The sequence below is a fragment of the Tenrec ecaudatus genome, chromosome 15, assembly GCF_050624435.1.
Source record: "Tenrec ecaudatus isolate mTenEca1 chromosome 15, mTenEca1.hap1, whole genome shotgun sequence".
NCBI lineage: Eukaryota > Metazoa > Chordata > Mammalia > Afrosoricida > Tenrecidae > Tenrec > Tenrec ecaudatus.
Window position 1 is genome coordinate 80390419 of NC_134544.1, and position 12921 is coordinate 80403339.

General features: G+C 41.6%; 1 protein-coding gene across 1 annotated transcript; it reads right to left on the reverse strand.

The window, feature by feature from the left end:
* Positions 1 to 5193: 5193 nt before the first annotated feature.
* LOC142427540 (uncharacterized) lies at positions 5194 to 10275 on the reverse strand. The gene is given in 4 exon segments (XM_075532768.1): positions 5194 to 5218; positions 5652 to 5775; positions 8500 to 8554; positions 8854 to 10275. Coding segments are annotated over 4 exon segments (1626 nt in total).
* Positions 10276 to 12921: the final 2646 nt, after the last annotated feature.

Sequence of the window (12921 nt, forward strand, 5' to 3'; positions counted from 1 at the left end):
CAGGTATAAGGCATCATGCAAAAAAAAAAAAAGATATAAGTGTGTGTATGTATGTGTATATATGTGTATATGTATATATGTATGTATATATATATGTATATATATATCATATTAAATGAATGGGGAAGTGCAGAGTGGAGACCCAAGGCCCAAGTGTCGACCAATGGAGATCCCCTCATAGAGGGGTTTAGGAGAGGAGATGGGTTAATTAGGGTGTGAGGTAGTATCGATGAAGAACACAGCTTTCCCCCGGATCCTGGATGCTTCCTCCCCCCAACTACCATGATCCGAATTCTACCTTGCAGGGCTGGATAGGACAGAGGCTGTACACTGGGGCATATGAGGGTTGGAGGTACAGGGAATCCAGGGTGGATGATACCTTCAGGACCAAGGGTGTGAGGGACGATGCTGGGAGAGTGGAGGGTGAGTGGGTTGGAAAGGGGGAACTGATTACAAGGATCCACATGTGACCTCTTCCCTGGGAGAGGGACAGCAGAGAAGGGGGGAAGGGAGACTCCGGATAGGGCAAGATATGACAAAACCACGATGTATAAATTACCAAGGGCATATGAGGGAGGGGGGAATGGGGAAGGAGGAGGGGATAAAAAAGAGGACCTGATGCAAGGGGCTTAAGTGGAGAGCAAATGCCTTGAGAATGATTGGGGCAGGGAATGTATGGATGTGCTTTATACAATTGATGTATGTATATGTATGGATTGTGGTAAGAGTTGTATGAGTCCCTAATAAAATGTAAAAGAAGAAAAAAAAAAAAGACTGGTCTATAAGGCCGGCCCCAATCAGAACCAGCCTGACCACCATGGAAGGGTGTGCATAGAGAATAACATTAGACCTTCTGGTGAGAGAAAGGAACTGACCTACCATACCTAGAAGAAAGCAGAAGCAAATAAACGGGGAGTGGTGCAAACCGTGGCCCACCAAACCCTGAGGACAACAACCCCACTCAGGGCAGCCAATGCCCAGAGAGGACCATATGCCTGGCCCCACTACATCCCACACTGACCCATAGCCATACAGGGGGCAACACTGGAGGCACAGTGTGGGATTTGTGCCTGAGCTGACCCCACCACACCAACTAAGCGTGTGCAACAGAACAGCAAGGGGAGCAGAGCAAGTAAGACCCAAGGGAAAATAAAAAAATAGACTAGCCCAGGGTGTGGTATCCCATCAGACTAGACAGGAAAACATGCCTAAAGGTCAACAAACAGAACTTGAACTATTTACAGGCTTTTCTTTCTTTCTTTTTGCAAGTCACTGGTTTTTTTTGTATTGCTGCTGTCATTGTTTTTATGTGTCACTTTTTTTAGTGCAGTATTGTTTTTATGTGCATATTATCTCTACACGTCAATCTAGATAAGCTAGGCTGGATAAACAATCTGGAGAAGAAAACAATGCAACAGATAGTTCCAAGGAACCTGGGAGAGGGGAAGGTGGGGGAAAGGAAGTGGTGTTAACCAACCCAGGGACAAGAGAACAAGAGATCCAAATCAGTGGTTCATAATTGGTGATTCAAAACTAGTGGCAAGGAGGGTTTGGGAGGCCTGGTAGGGAGTGATCAAGAGCAATGTTATTGAGAATTACTGAAATGAAAATGAAGGCTGAGCATGATAGTGGGACAAGTGGGACAAGAAAAAAGTAAAAAGAGAGAGCGCAAAGAACTAGGAGGCATTTACATATGTAAACATATTTATATATGATGGGGAAATAGATCTATGTGCATATATTTACAGGTTTAGTATTAAAGTAGGAGATGGACATTGGGCTTCCACTCAAGTACCCCCTCGATACAAGAACACTTTGTTCTATTATGATGATGCTCACTTAGTGCCTGACATGAGCAGTAAAGACAAACGTGTGCACAAGAACGTGTGGTGAAGAAAGCTGATGGTGCCCGGCTATCAAAAGATATAGCGTCTGGGGTCTTAAAGGCTTGAAAGTAAGCAAGCAGCCACCTAACTCAGAAGCAACAAACTCACATGGAAGAAGCACACCAGCCTGTGTGATCACGAGATGTTAAAGTGATCAGGTATCAGACATTGAAGAACAAAAAAGCATCATTTTGTGCTCACCTTCCCCATATGAAGGCTGAAGACAAACGTGTGCATAAGAAAGTGTGGTGAAGGGTGATGGGGACCAGCTATCGAGAGCTATAGTATCTGGGATATTAAAGGCTTGAAGGTAAACAAGTGGCCGTCTAGCCCAGAAGCAACAAAGCCCACATGGAAGTAGCACACCTGCCTGTGTGATCACAGGTGTTGCAGGGATCAGGTATCAAACACCAAAGAACAAAAAAATCCTATCACTGTGAATAAGGGAAAGTGTGGAGTGGGGACCCAAGACCCAGTGTAGGCAACTGGACATCCCTATGTAGAAGGGTCAAAGGAGATGAGCCAGTTATGGTACAGTGTAACATTCATTTAACACACATCTTTCCTCTAGTTCTTAAATGCTTCCGCTCCCCCATCCGCAGCCCCCACCCCCAGCAATATCATGATCCCAATTCTAACTTACAAACCTGGCTAGAGCAGAGGATGCACACTGGTGCAGATAGGAACTGGAAACACAAGGAATCCAAGACACATGATCCCTTCAGGACCAGTACTGAGTGGCAATACCAGAGGGTGGAGGGAAGGTGGCGTAGAAAGGGGGAACCGAATACAAGGATCTGCATATAACCTCCTCCCTTGGGGATGGACAACAAAAAAGTGGGTGATGGGAGACTTTGGGCATTGTAAGCTATGATAAAATAATAATTTATATATTACCAGGGTTCATAAGGGAGGGGGAAATGAGGAGGATGGGGAAAAATGAGGAGCTGATACCAATGGCTCAAGTAGAAAGCAAATTTTTGGAGAATGATGAGGGCAACAAATGTACAAATGTGCTTGACACAGTGGATTTGTATATGTATTGTGATAAGAGTTGTACAAGCCCCCAACAAAATTATTTAAATAACAAAAAAGACTGAGAGCCCACGAATTGGTATTTTTTTTTTTTTTTACCAATGGCACACTGGAAAAAGAGCGAGTTACAAAAATATACAGAACTCTGTATGCCCTGTGTTCCCAGTTACCACCTGTATCAGTGTACAACCACCGGTTCAACCAGACTTTCAAGGTAGAACAGGGATCATGATAATTGGATGTATGTATGGATTGTGAGAAGCATTGTATGAGCCCCCAATAAATGATTTTTAAAATATATCCTTAAATATATATATACAGAACTCTACAACATATCAATAAGAAAATAACAAGACCCAACGAAAAAATGGGACAAATATATGAACAGACAGTTCACCAAAAATGAGGTACCTATGATTAACAAACATATAAAAAATGTGCACAATCACTAGCCTTCAGGAAAACCACAATGAGATAGCACTTAAGTCCTACAATGCCAGCCCAAACCAAAGAAGCAAAACAACAAATGCTGGAGAGGATCTGGAGGAACTGGGATTCATATATACTGCTGGAAGACATAAATACATACAGTCATTGTGCAAAACAATGTGGCGCTACTTAAAACAACCAGAACTTGAAATCCCATATATCCAGCAATACGATTAGGCATCATGGAATTCATAGAAACATATTTTTAAAAGCAACAACAAAGTAAAAGTGATAAAGCTCAATAGAAGAGAAATATTAAAAACTACAATAGATTTAAAATGGGTCAAAAAGTATCTCAAAGGATAAAGGGTTATATTTTACCTTAACTGCATCTGCAATAACCTACTTTCCAAAGAATGCTGCATGAGAGCAAGGCTATTCGCATTTCTCTTCTATGGCCACAGTATTTCTCCAGTTAATGTAGTTAACATGGGTCAAAAGAGAGAACAAATGTAAAATCAGATATTGGTCTTGATATCAATGCACATATGCACATATGCACACAGCATCAGTCATTAGGCTTTCCAAGTCTCTCTGTATTTGTAGGATTTCCTACAGGATTTACACTGCAGTCATACAATGTGGCAGACTTCATTCAGTCTTTCTGTGCAGTTAGTGCATCAGCTTTGCCTGAGCTTTGCGGAACATCAAAGAAAATGTAATTGGATACTGGAGGCGCTGTCAGTCACTAAATGCATACGCACTGCCACATTCCCTGTATTCATGTGGTTTCTCTGCTGTACAAATCCTCTATTGTCACATGACACCATTTGGGCTAAAGGCCAGCCAACCAGGACTACATTGGTTAAAATCCTAATGTAGTTTACTGACACACTGAGAGAAACCAAGGAGGGTATTTGCAAAGTCACTATATATTGCCAGAGCTTTCCTTGTCATTGAGATCACTGGTATGTGATGTCACATGACTTCCTGTGCAGAGCTTTCCCATCTTGACTGAACTTAAGGTTTTTAAATTTTGTGTATTTATGTCAAGTAAACTTAGAAACACAGGTAAGTTTGTTACCCACACTCATTACAGCTACATGGTAACCATATTACATGAAATCATTGATGAGACATGAGCTCTTCATTTTTTAACTCTTTTTATGATTTAAAACTTTACAGAGTAAACTGGTTTCCATTCAACAATTCATACATTGATTGCAATCCCCAAGATATACCAGCATTCTTTCCACTTCAGCCCTCCTCGTGTTTTTATATTATTTATCCTTCTTTCCTATACCTTCTTGCTTTCAAGAGTTCTTATCCATAAGCAAATGCTGTTCTTTTTATTTAGTATGGTTGATTGTTCTAAGGAGTATACCTCAGATGTTATTCTTCCCCTCCTAACTTATAGATTGTTGGGCTGAAAGCTGAGTCAGAGGCGTGAGTACAGGTCCAAGACTGAAGAGTCGCTGAAGTCCATAATTTGGGGATTCCATCAGAACAGTGATCTATTTTATGATTTTGGTTTGTTCTTTCTTCTCCCACTCGACTCAGGACCCTCTTTTGTGATCCCTTTCAGAGTAATTAGTAGTGGAAGATGGGCACCGTCTAGTTCTTCTTGTCTCAGGGTTGTGGAGGCTGAGGTTTGCTGTGGTCAATTCAGCCTCAGGATGAATTGTTCCCACACATCTTCTATTTCCTTTATTCTTATTTTATGGTACTACTCTGCTGTCTGGGGAGGAAGGGTAAACAAAGAGCATGCAAGTGTGGCAGGCACAACTGGCATCTGGGTGGTCACTCTACTGGTTGGTACATCTGTGATCCAGAAACACCAGGTTCAGCTCTCTTTCGGGCACTCAAAGCTGGAAGAGCAATGAGGTACCCATGCACTGTGGAAGTCTGGAAGGTCATCTGCCCCCAAAATGGTGGGCCATGTCAGTAGAGGGACAGCAACACAGAATATGGGTACCCATATGGTAAATCACAACTGTTTCCACACATGGCCCAGGGCAAACTCTAGCACTTCTTCCTTTGTTTTGAAGGTTTTGTTATACTAACTCCAATGAAAGATTTTCTTGTTGAGAATTTTCTCGTGTTTAATGAGACCTGACTTCCACAAAGATGTTCCACTTTTAATTCATGCAAAGGGCTTCTTTCATTTGTGAAATCTCTGATGTGCTGTAAGGCATCACGTCTGGGTGAAAGCTTTACCACACTCAACACATAAAATATTTTTCTCCAGTATGATTCCACAGATGAGTTTTGAACGAAGGCTTTGCCACCTTCACTACATACATGGGTTTTCTCTCTCCAGGATAAGTTCGCTGATGAACGATGAGCTTATTCTTACTGAGAAAGGATTTGCCACATTCACCACATACATGGAGTTTAGATCCTGTATGAAATCTCCGATGTGCTAGTAAGGTATGGTTGATGGCTGACAGCTTTACCACACTCAATACATACATAAGGTTTATCTCCTGTATAAATTCATAGATGTGGGAAACAGAAAGATTTCTCCCAAGTCATCTCCCCAAAACATGTTAGACTTAGGTCAAACTGGAACAGTGAAATCCAAACTTAGGCTGCCATTCTGAACCCAGGATCCACCCATCTTGTCACATGGATACACCCAATCCCTCCTCTTCCTATTGCGTATATATCCCTATATCACCCCCCCCCCACACACACACACACCCATTACGGTATTACCTATAGCACAACCCTTTCTTTTTTTTTAATTTTGTTTTTAATTTTAACAATTTATTAGGGGCTCATACAATTCTTATCACAGTTCATACATATACATACATCAATTGTATAAAGCACATCTGTACAGTCCCTGCCCTAATCATTTTTTTCTCCTCTTTTTTTTTTTTACATTTTATTAGGGACCCATACAACTCTTATCACCATCCATACATATACATACATCAATTGTATAAAGCACATCCATACATTCCCTGCCCCAATCATTCTCAAAGCATTTGCTCTCCACTTAAGCCCCTTGCATCAGGTTCTCTTTTTTTTTCCCTCCCTCCCCTTTCCCACCTCCCTCATGTACCCTTGGTAATTTATACCTCGTTATTTTGTCATATCTTGCCCTATCCGGAGTCTCCCTTCCCCCCTTCTCTGCTGTCCCTCTCCCAGGGAAGAGGTCACATGTGGATCCTTGCAATCAGTTCCCCCCTTCCAACCCACTCACCCTCCACTCTCCCAGCATCGTCCCTCACACCCTTGGTCCTGAAGGTATCATCCACCCTGGATTCCCTGTACCTCCAGCCCTCATATGCACCAGTGTATAGCCTCTGTCCTATCCAGGCCTGCAAGGTAGAATTCGGATCATGGTAGTTGGGGGGAGGAAGCATCCAGGATCTGGGGGAAAGCTGTGTTCCCCATCGGTACTACCTCGCACCCTAATTAACCCATCTCCTCTCCTAAACGCCTCTATGAGGGGATCTCCATTGGCCGACACTTGGGCCTTGGGTCTCCACTCTGCACATCCCCCTTCATTTAATATGGTATATATATACATATACACATATATACACACACTTATATCGGTGTTTTTTGTGCATGATGCCTTATACCTGGTCCCTTGGCACCTCGTGATCGCACTGGCCGGTGTGCTTCTTCCATGTGGGCTTTTTTGCTTCTGAGCTAGATGGCCGCTTGTTCACCCTCAAGCCTTTAAGACCCCAGACACTATCTCTTTTGATAGCCGGGCACCATCAGCTTTCTTCACCACATTTACTTGTTCACCCACTTTAGCTCCAGCTGTTGTGTCGGGAGAGTGAGCATCATAGAGTTCCAATTTAATAAAAGGTATTCATGGATTGAGGGAGTGTTTGAGTAGAGGCCCAAGGTCCTTCCGCCACCTTAATACTTGACCTATAAATATAGACACATAGATCTATTTCCCCATCCTCCTATATATATTTGCATGTACATGTCTTTGTCTAGACATCCATGAATGCCCTTTGACTCCTAGCTCTTTCCTCCATCTCCCTTGACTTTCCTCCTGCCCTACTACCATGCTTCATCACCACCTGGGCTAGAGTATACCTCTTCTCTAAGCAACCTTACCCTTGATCATTTCCCACCATGCCTGCCACTCCCCCTTCTCTACCATTTGGGGTCCCATGTTTTTCCCTTGTCCCTGGGTTTGTTAACACCACTTCTGTACCCCCCCTACCCCCCCACCCCAAGTCCCCCCGGAATTATCGGTCCCGTTGTTTTTCCTCCAGATAGTTCATCCAGCCTGTCCTATTCAGACAGACCTGTGGAGTCACTAACATGCACGAAAACAAGACAGAGGAAAACAAAGCAACAGTATACAACCAGACAACAAAACAACAAAAACAAACCACTGACAAAGAACAGAATAAAACAGTTCACAAGAGAAAAGCTTGTAGTTAGTTCAGGGATCGTTTGCTGGCCCTTAGGAGCGTTTTCCAGTCCAGTCTGTTGGGGCACCACGCCCTGGCCCCAAAGTCCACTTTCAGCATTCCCTGGGGACCTTGCCACTCCATTCCCTTGCTGTTCCGCTGCACTCCCCCAGTGATTTGCCTCGGTGTGGTGGGATCAGGTCAGGTGCAATTCCCACACTGTGTCTCCGGTGCTGTCCCCTGTATCGCCCTTAGTCACTGAGGGGCATCATGTCTCATAGAAGGGCAAGCCATGAGCACAACCCTTTCTTGTGACATGTCTTCCCCTGTAACTGGGGAGTTGCACGTCCCCAGAGAATACAAAACCTTGGTTAGCAATAAATCTCTCTATCACCACGTGGACTACCAAGTGGGGCTGAGGTGAGCATGCTACCATGAAATGCGTCCGACTCCATTATTTCAATTTGTCTTCTATCTCTCATGCTGTCTATGACTTTACTATAATCTTTACTTATTATCATTGTACAATTGCGGCTACGGGACCTATGATGATGTGTTAGGGGCTGGTTTCCCTCACACATATATTTTGAGATTTCCTTTCTGAATGAAACTTTTGCCATATTCACTACATTCTCGGGGTTTCTCTCCTGTATGAGTTCCCTGATAAACGCTGAGGTCCTTCTTCCTGATAAAGCCTTTTCCACCTTCATCACATCCATTGGACTTCTCTCCAGTATGAGGTAACTGATGTTAAGTGAGGGAATTCTTCCTGATAAAGGCTTTTCCACATTCATCACATACATGGGGTTTCTCTACAGCAAGGGTGTCTAACTCAATTAAAATGAACAACTTTGATTTTGTGATTTCACTCATCTTCAGTAGTTAAAGCGTTAATGAAGGAATTTTGTGTACAGCATTGCCTTGATCTTCCCTAAGTGTTATTTCCTTCATAATAATTTTTCTATTTACATTTTATTTCAGATTTTACCTCAGGGGCCACACGTGGCTCACAGGCGACCAGTTTGACACCCCTTCTGTAGAATATGAGATCGTTGATGATCAGTGATGTCTTCCTTCCAAATAAAGGCTTTGCCACATTAATTACATACATTGGGTTACTCTCCAGTATGAATTCGCTGATGGTAAGTGAGAGAAGTCTTCCCGATAAAAGCTTTTCCACATTCACCACATTCATAGGGTTTCTCTCCAGTATGAGTTCGCTGATGATAAGTGAGAGCAGTCTTCCCGATAAAGGCTTTGCCACATTCACCACATTCATAGGGTTTCTCTCCAGTATGAGTTCGCTGATGATAAGTGAGAGCAGTCTTCCCGATAAAGGCTTTGCCACATTTATCACATACATGGGGTTTTTCTCCAGTATGAGTTCGCTGATGATAAGTGAGAGAAGTCTTCCCAGTAAAGGCTTTGCCACATTGATCACATACATAGGGTTTCTCTCCAGTATGATTTCTCTGATGAAGAGTGAGCCTGCTCTTCCAGTTGAAGGCTTTTCCACATTCATCACATACATGGGGTTTTTCTCCAGTATGAGTTCGCTGATGATAAAGGAGAGCAGATTTCCCAATAAATGTTTTTCCACATTCATCACATACATAAGGTTTCTCTCCAGTATGAGTTCGCTGATGAACAGTGAGCTCGTTCTTCCAGTTAAAGGTTTTTCCACATTCACCACATACATGGGGTTTCTCTCCTGTATGAGTTCGTAGATGAGTTTTCAGATGTGTTTTCTGAATGAAGCCTTTGCCACATTCACCACATACATGGGGTTTCTCTCCAGTATGAGTTTGTAGATGAGCTTTAAAATGTATTTTCTGAATGAAGCCTTTGCCACATGCACCACATACATAGGGTTTCTCTCCAGTATGAGTTCGCTGATGAACAGTGAGCCCATTCTTACAGTTAAAGGCTTTTCCACATTCATCACATACATAGGGTCTCTCTCCAGTATGAGTTCGCTGATGGACAGTGAGATTGTACTTCCAGAGAAACGCTTTTCCACATTCATCACATACATGGGGTTTTTCTCCTGTATGAGTCCGTAGATGAGTTTTCTGAATGAAGCCTTTCCCATATTCACTACATACATGGGGTTTCTCTGCAGTATGAGTTTGCTGATGAGCAGTGAGATCACCCTTCCTGGTGAAGTCTTTCCCACATTCACTGCATATATAGGACATTCCTGCCACATGAGATTCCTGATGTCCCTTGAGGTATGACACACTTTTGAAAGTTTTCCCACATTGCAAACATTGATATAGCTTTTGTCTTTCATGACTTTTTTGATAATGTTCATTGAGTTTGAACACTTTCTTGAAGTTTTGTCCACACTGACTGCATTCATAGTTCTTATCTAGTGTATCAGTGATCCGTTGCTCATAGAGCACAGACTCCTCGATGAAGGATGTCCCACATTTATCAGCTGTGTGTGATTTCTCAATTGCATCAGATTCCTGATGTTGAATCCACTGTGATTTCAGAAGCCTGGACTGTTCACACTCAGGGAATTTCATTTCAGTACAAAATTGCTCTTGTTCAATGTGGAGGAAAGTTTCCTCATCTTGCTTGAGCACAAATGACTTCTGTGTTTTCTTGCTTCTGTCCTGATTTAATTCCAGAACCATTAAATCTGATTTAACAATTTTTTCATATAAACCGAACATCTCATAAGTTTCCTTTGGTAGGAAATTATTTTTGTGCTGATAAACAGTACTTTCCAATGTATTAAATTTATAGCATTGTTCCATTCTGTCCATGTATCTTTCACATTGCAAGTGCTCAAGCAAATGATCATCATCTTTCTGGATATCTATAAAAGAACAGAAAATTGACTCTTTTCAACATCTTGATTTACAATGGACCCCTTAAAATATGCATTGACAAAGTAGATCTTTAGTAATAACCCTTTTATGTGAATATAAATAAAACACTATGCTTAATGTCCATTGGATGAAATACAACTGTGTAAGCAATCCAAATGTTAAAAATAGTTATTGTAGAAATCAGGTTTGATATGAAAGTGATGCATGGATACAGATTAGGGATTTGCTTAAAGAGGTACATGAAAATATACAACAAATGTACTAGAAGGAACAAATTGAAACCAATAGACCGCAGATGTGATAAGGCTTGCTAGTTCCAATTGGTAGAGGTTAGATGTATTCATTTCATTAACCTTTACTGAAAGACAACTAAGTACTAGATAAAGTTGTGAATGTGAAAAATGCCAAATGTTCTACTTGGGAGAAACGCATTTTTACAGGTATATAGGAAAGGTTTTATGGTACAGAAACATATTCTTTATGTTTATGGAGTCTGTTCTAGCTTGCATCACTTATCTTACAGTGTTGTTCTGTGGTGGCTTGCATGTTGTTTTGATGCCAGAAGCAATGCCACCCAGTATTTCAAATACAAGAAGGATCACCCATGGTAGACAGGTCTTAGTGGAATCTCCAGAAATAGGGACTAGGAGGAAGACATAGTGATCTACTTCTAGAATATGCAGCCCTCAGGTTTAATGGCAATGAAATAACAATGAACAAGTACTAAATCCTCAAAGTATAGTCAACAATAATGATGCAGATAGAAGAAGAGCTTTGGGAACCTTCAGTGCTTGACATGGCATGACTGAAAAGGAAAATAAAATAGCTGCAAACATCCTCTAATAATTGGAAAATGGCATACATGAAATATGAAAAATTTGCAAGTTGTCAAAACAAAATGGAATGTTAAAAGATTGATAGTTTATACATTATTCAAATTTAGTAGACCGGTACTGGCTATTTTTAATTAGATAATCAGGTACCCAAATTCAAGACTGGCATCATATTCATTATCCAAAAGCACATTGAAAGCTCTTCCCTGAAGGATTGTTTTGTCAGTGGTAGGCAAGACCACTTACTACCAGTGTTATTTAGATTTGTGCACCAATTAAAGCAAACATAAAGTGAGGGATCCAGCCCCAAAGTCGAATGGGCCCTTAGAAATGGCATATGCATTAAAGAAGATAAAGCAGACAGCAAAAACAGGGTAGAGTTGTCTCATCTCTGGTGCCGGAATAAGAGCGCGAGGTCGTTTAACAGTGAGTTCATATGGTAGCGAGGTATGCAAACCTCCAGAAGGCAAGACACAACATAACAGACAAGTATGAATGTGGGAATATCCTGAATTTTTATTATAATCTGCCGAGAACACTTCCAACCATGGGCCTTGACAAAGTCAGTGCATGGAGGAGCATTTAAAGAAGGCTCCACCAAGGAAGGTCCCTTCCGCGAACCCCGTGAACCCTTTGGAATTATAGGCCTGATATCATTATTGATAATTGTAGCTGCTCTCTGGTTCCTGATAATTTTGATCACTTACCCTTTTAGGAAACAACTGATGTCAACTGAGGAATATTCCCCAGAAGTTGAGGTTACTTCCCTTCCTATGGTTTGGAAAGATCCATGTCCTGACTGCGTGCAGAGTGTATTGTATAATAAAACTAGAAACTGGATGCCAGAAACCCCACTTAAGGAATTTATGGTCGATCTTGAGCAGGCTGAGCTAGTGCAACCAAAACTCACAGAAATCTCAGAGGTTCATTTGGAAGCTTCTATGTAAGACTTAAAAAAATTGTCATCCTCTTCCCCCAGTTTTTCCCTTTTCTTATATTGGTTACAGCATAGGGGGTAAAATACGGCATCCCCCTCCAGGAAATAACCCAAAGAGAAATAGAGTTCCTGACCCTGATTTACCTTATACAGGGGCTTGTAATGAAAATGGCATAAGAATGGTTAACAAAGAAGGTGTACAAGTTCATTTTAGTAGTTTAAGTTTTATGGAAAGGTTAGCAAGAGGAAGGCCCCGTGGTGTTTGAAGTCCACGGAAACAAAGCTACCTATTGTGAGGCAACTCATATCTTGGTACAGAAAGACTTTTGGGAGTTTAATTTATGGGAACTTAGTGGAAAAGAAAGAACAAGAAATGAAAACCCTAGAGGAACAGCCCAAGAAGGAACATAAAGAACAGCCAAAGCCTGTCAAGTAATTTTTGATAATGAAATGTATTAATGCTTTAATGATTTCATAGTTAGAACAATGCACCCTAGTTGGATGGAATGTGCTCAGTTATTGTTAGAAGGTTTATGTCTATCACCCTTGTAGTTGAGAAAGTTGTAG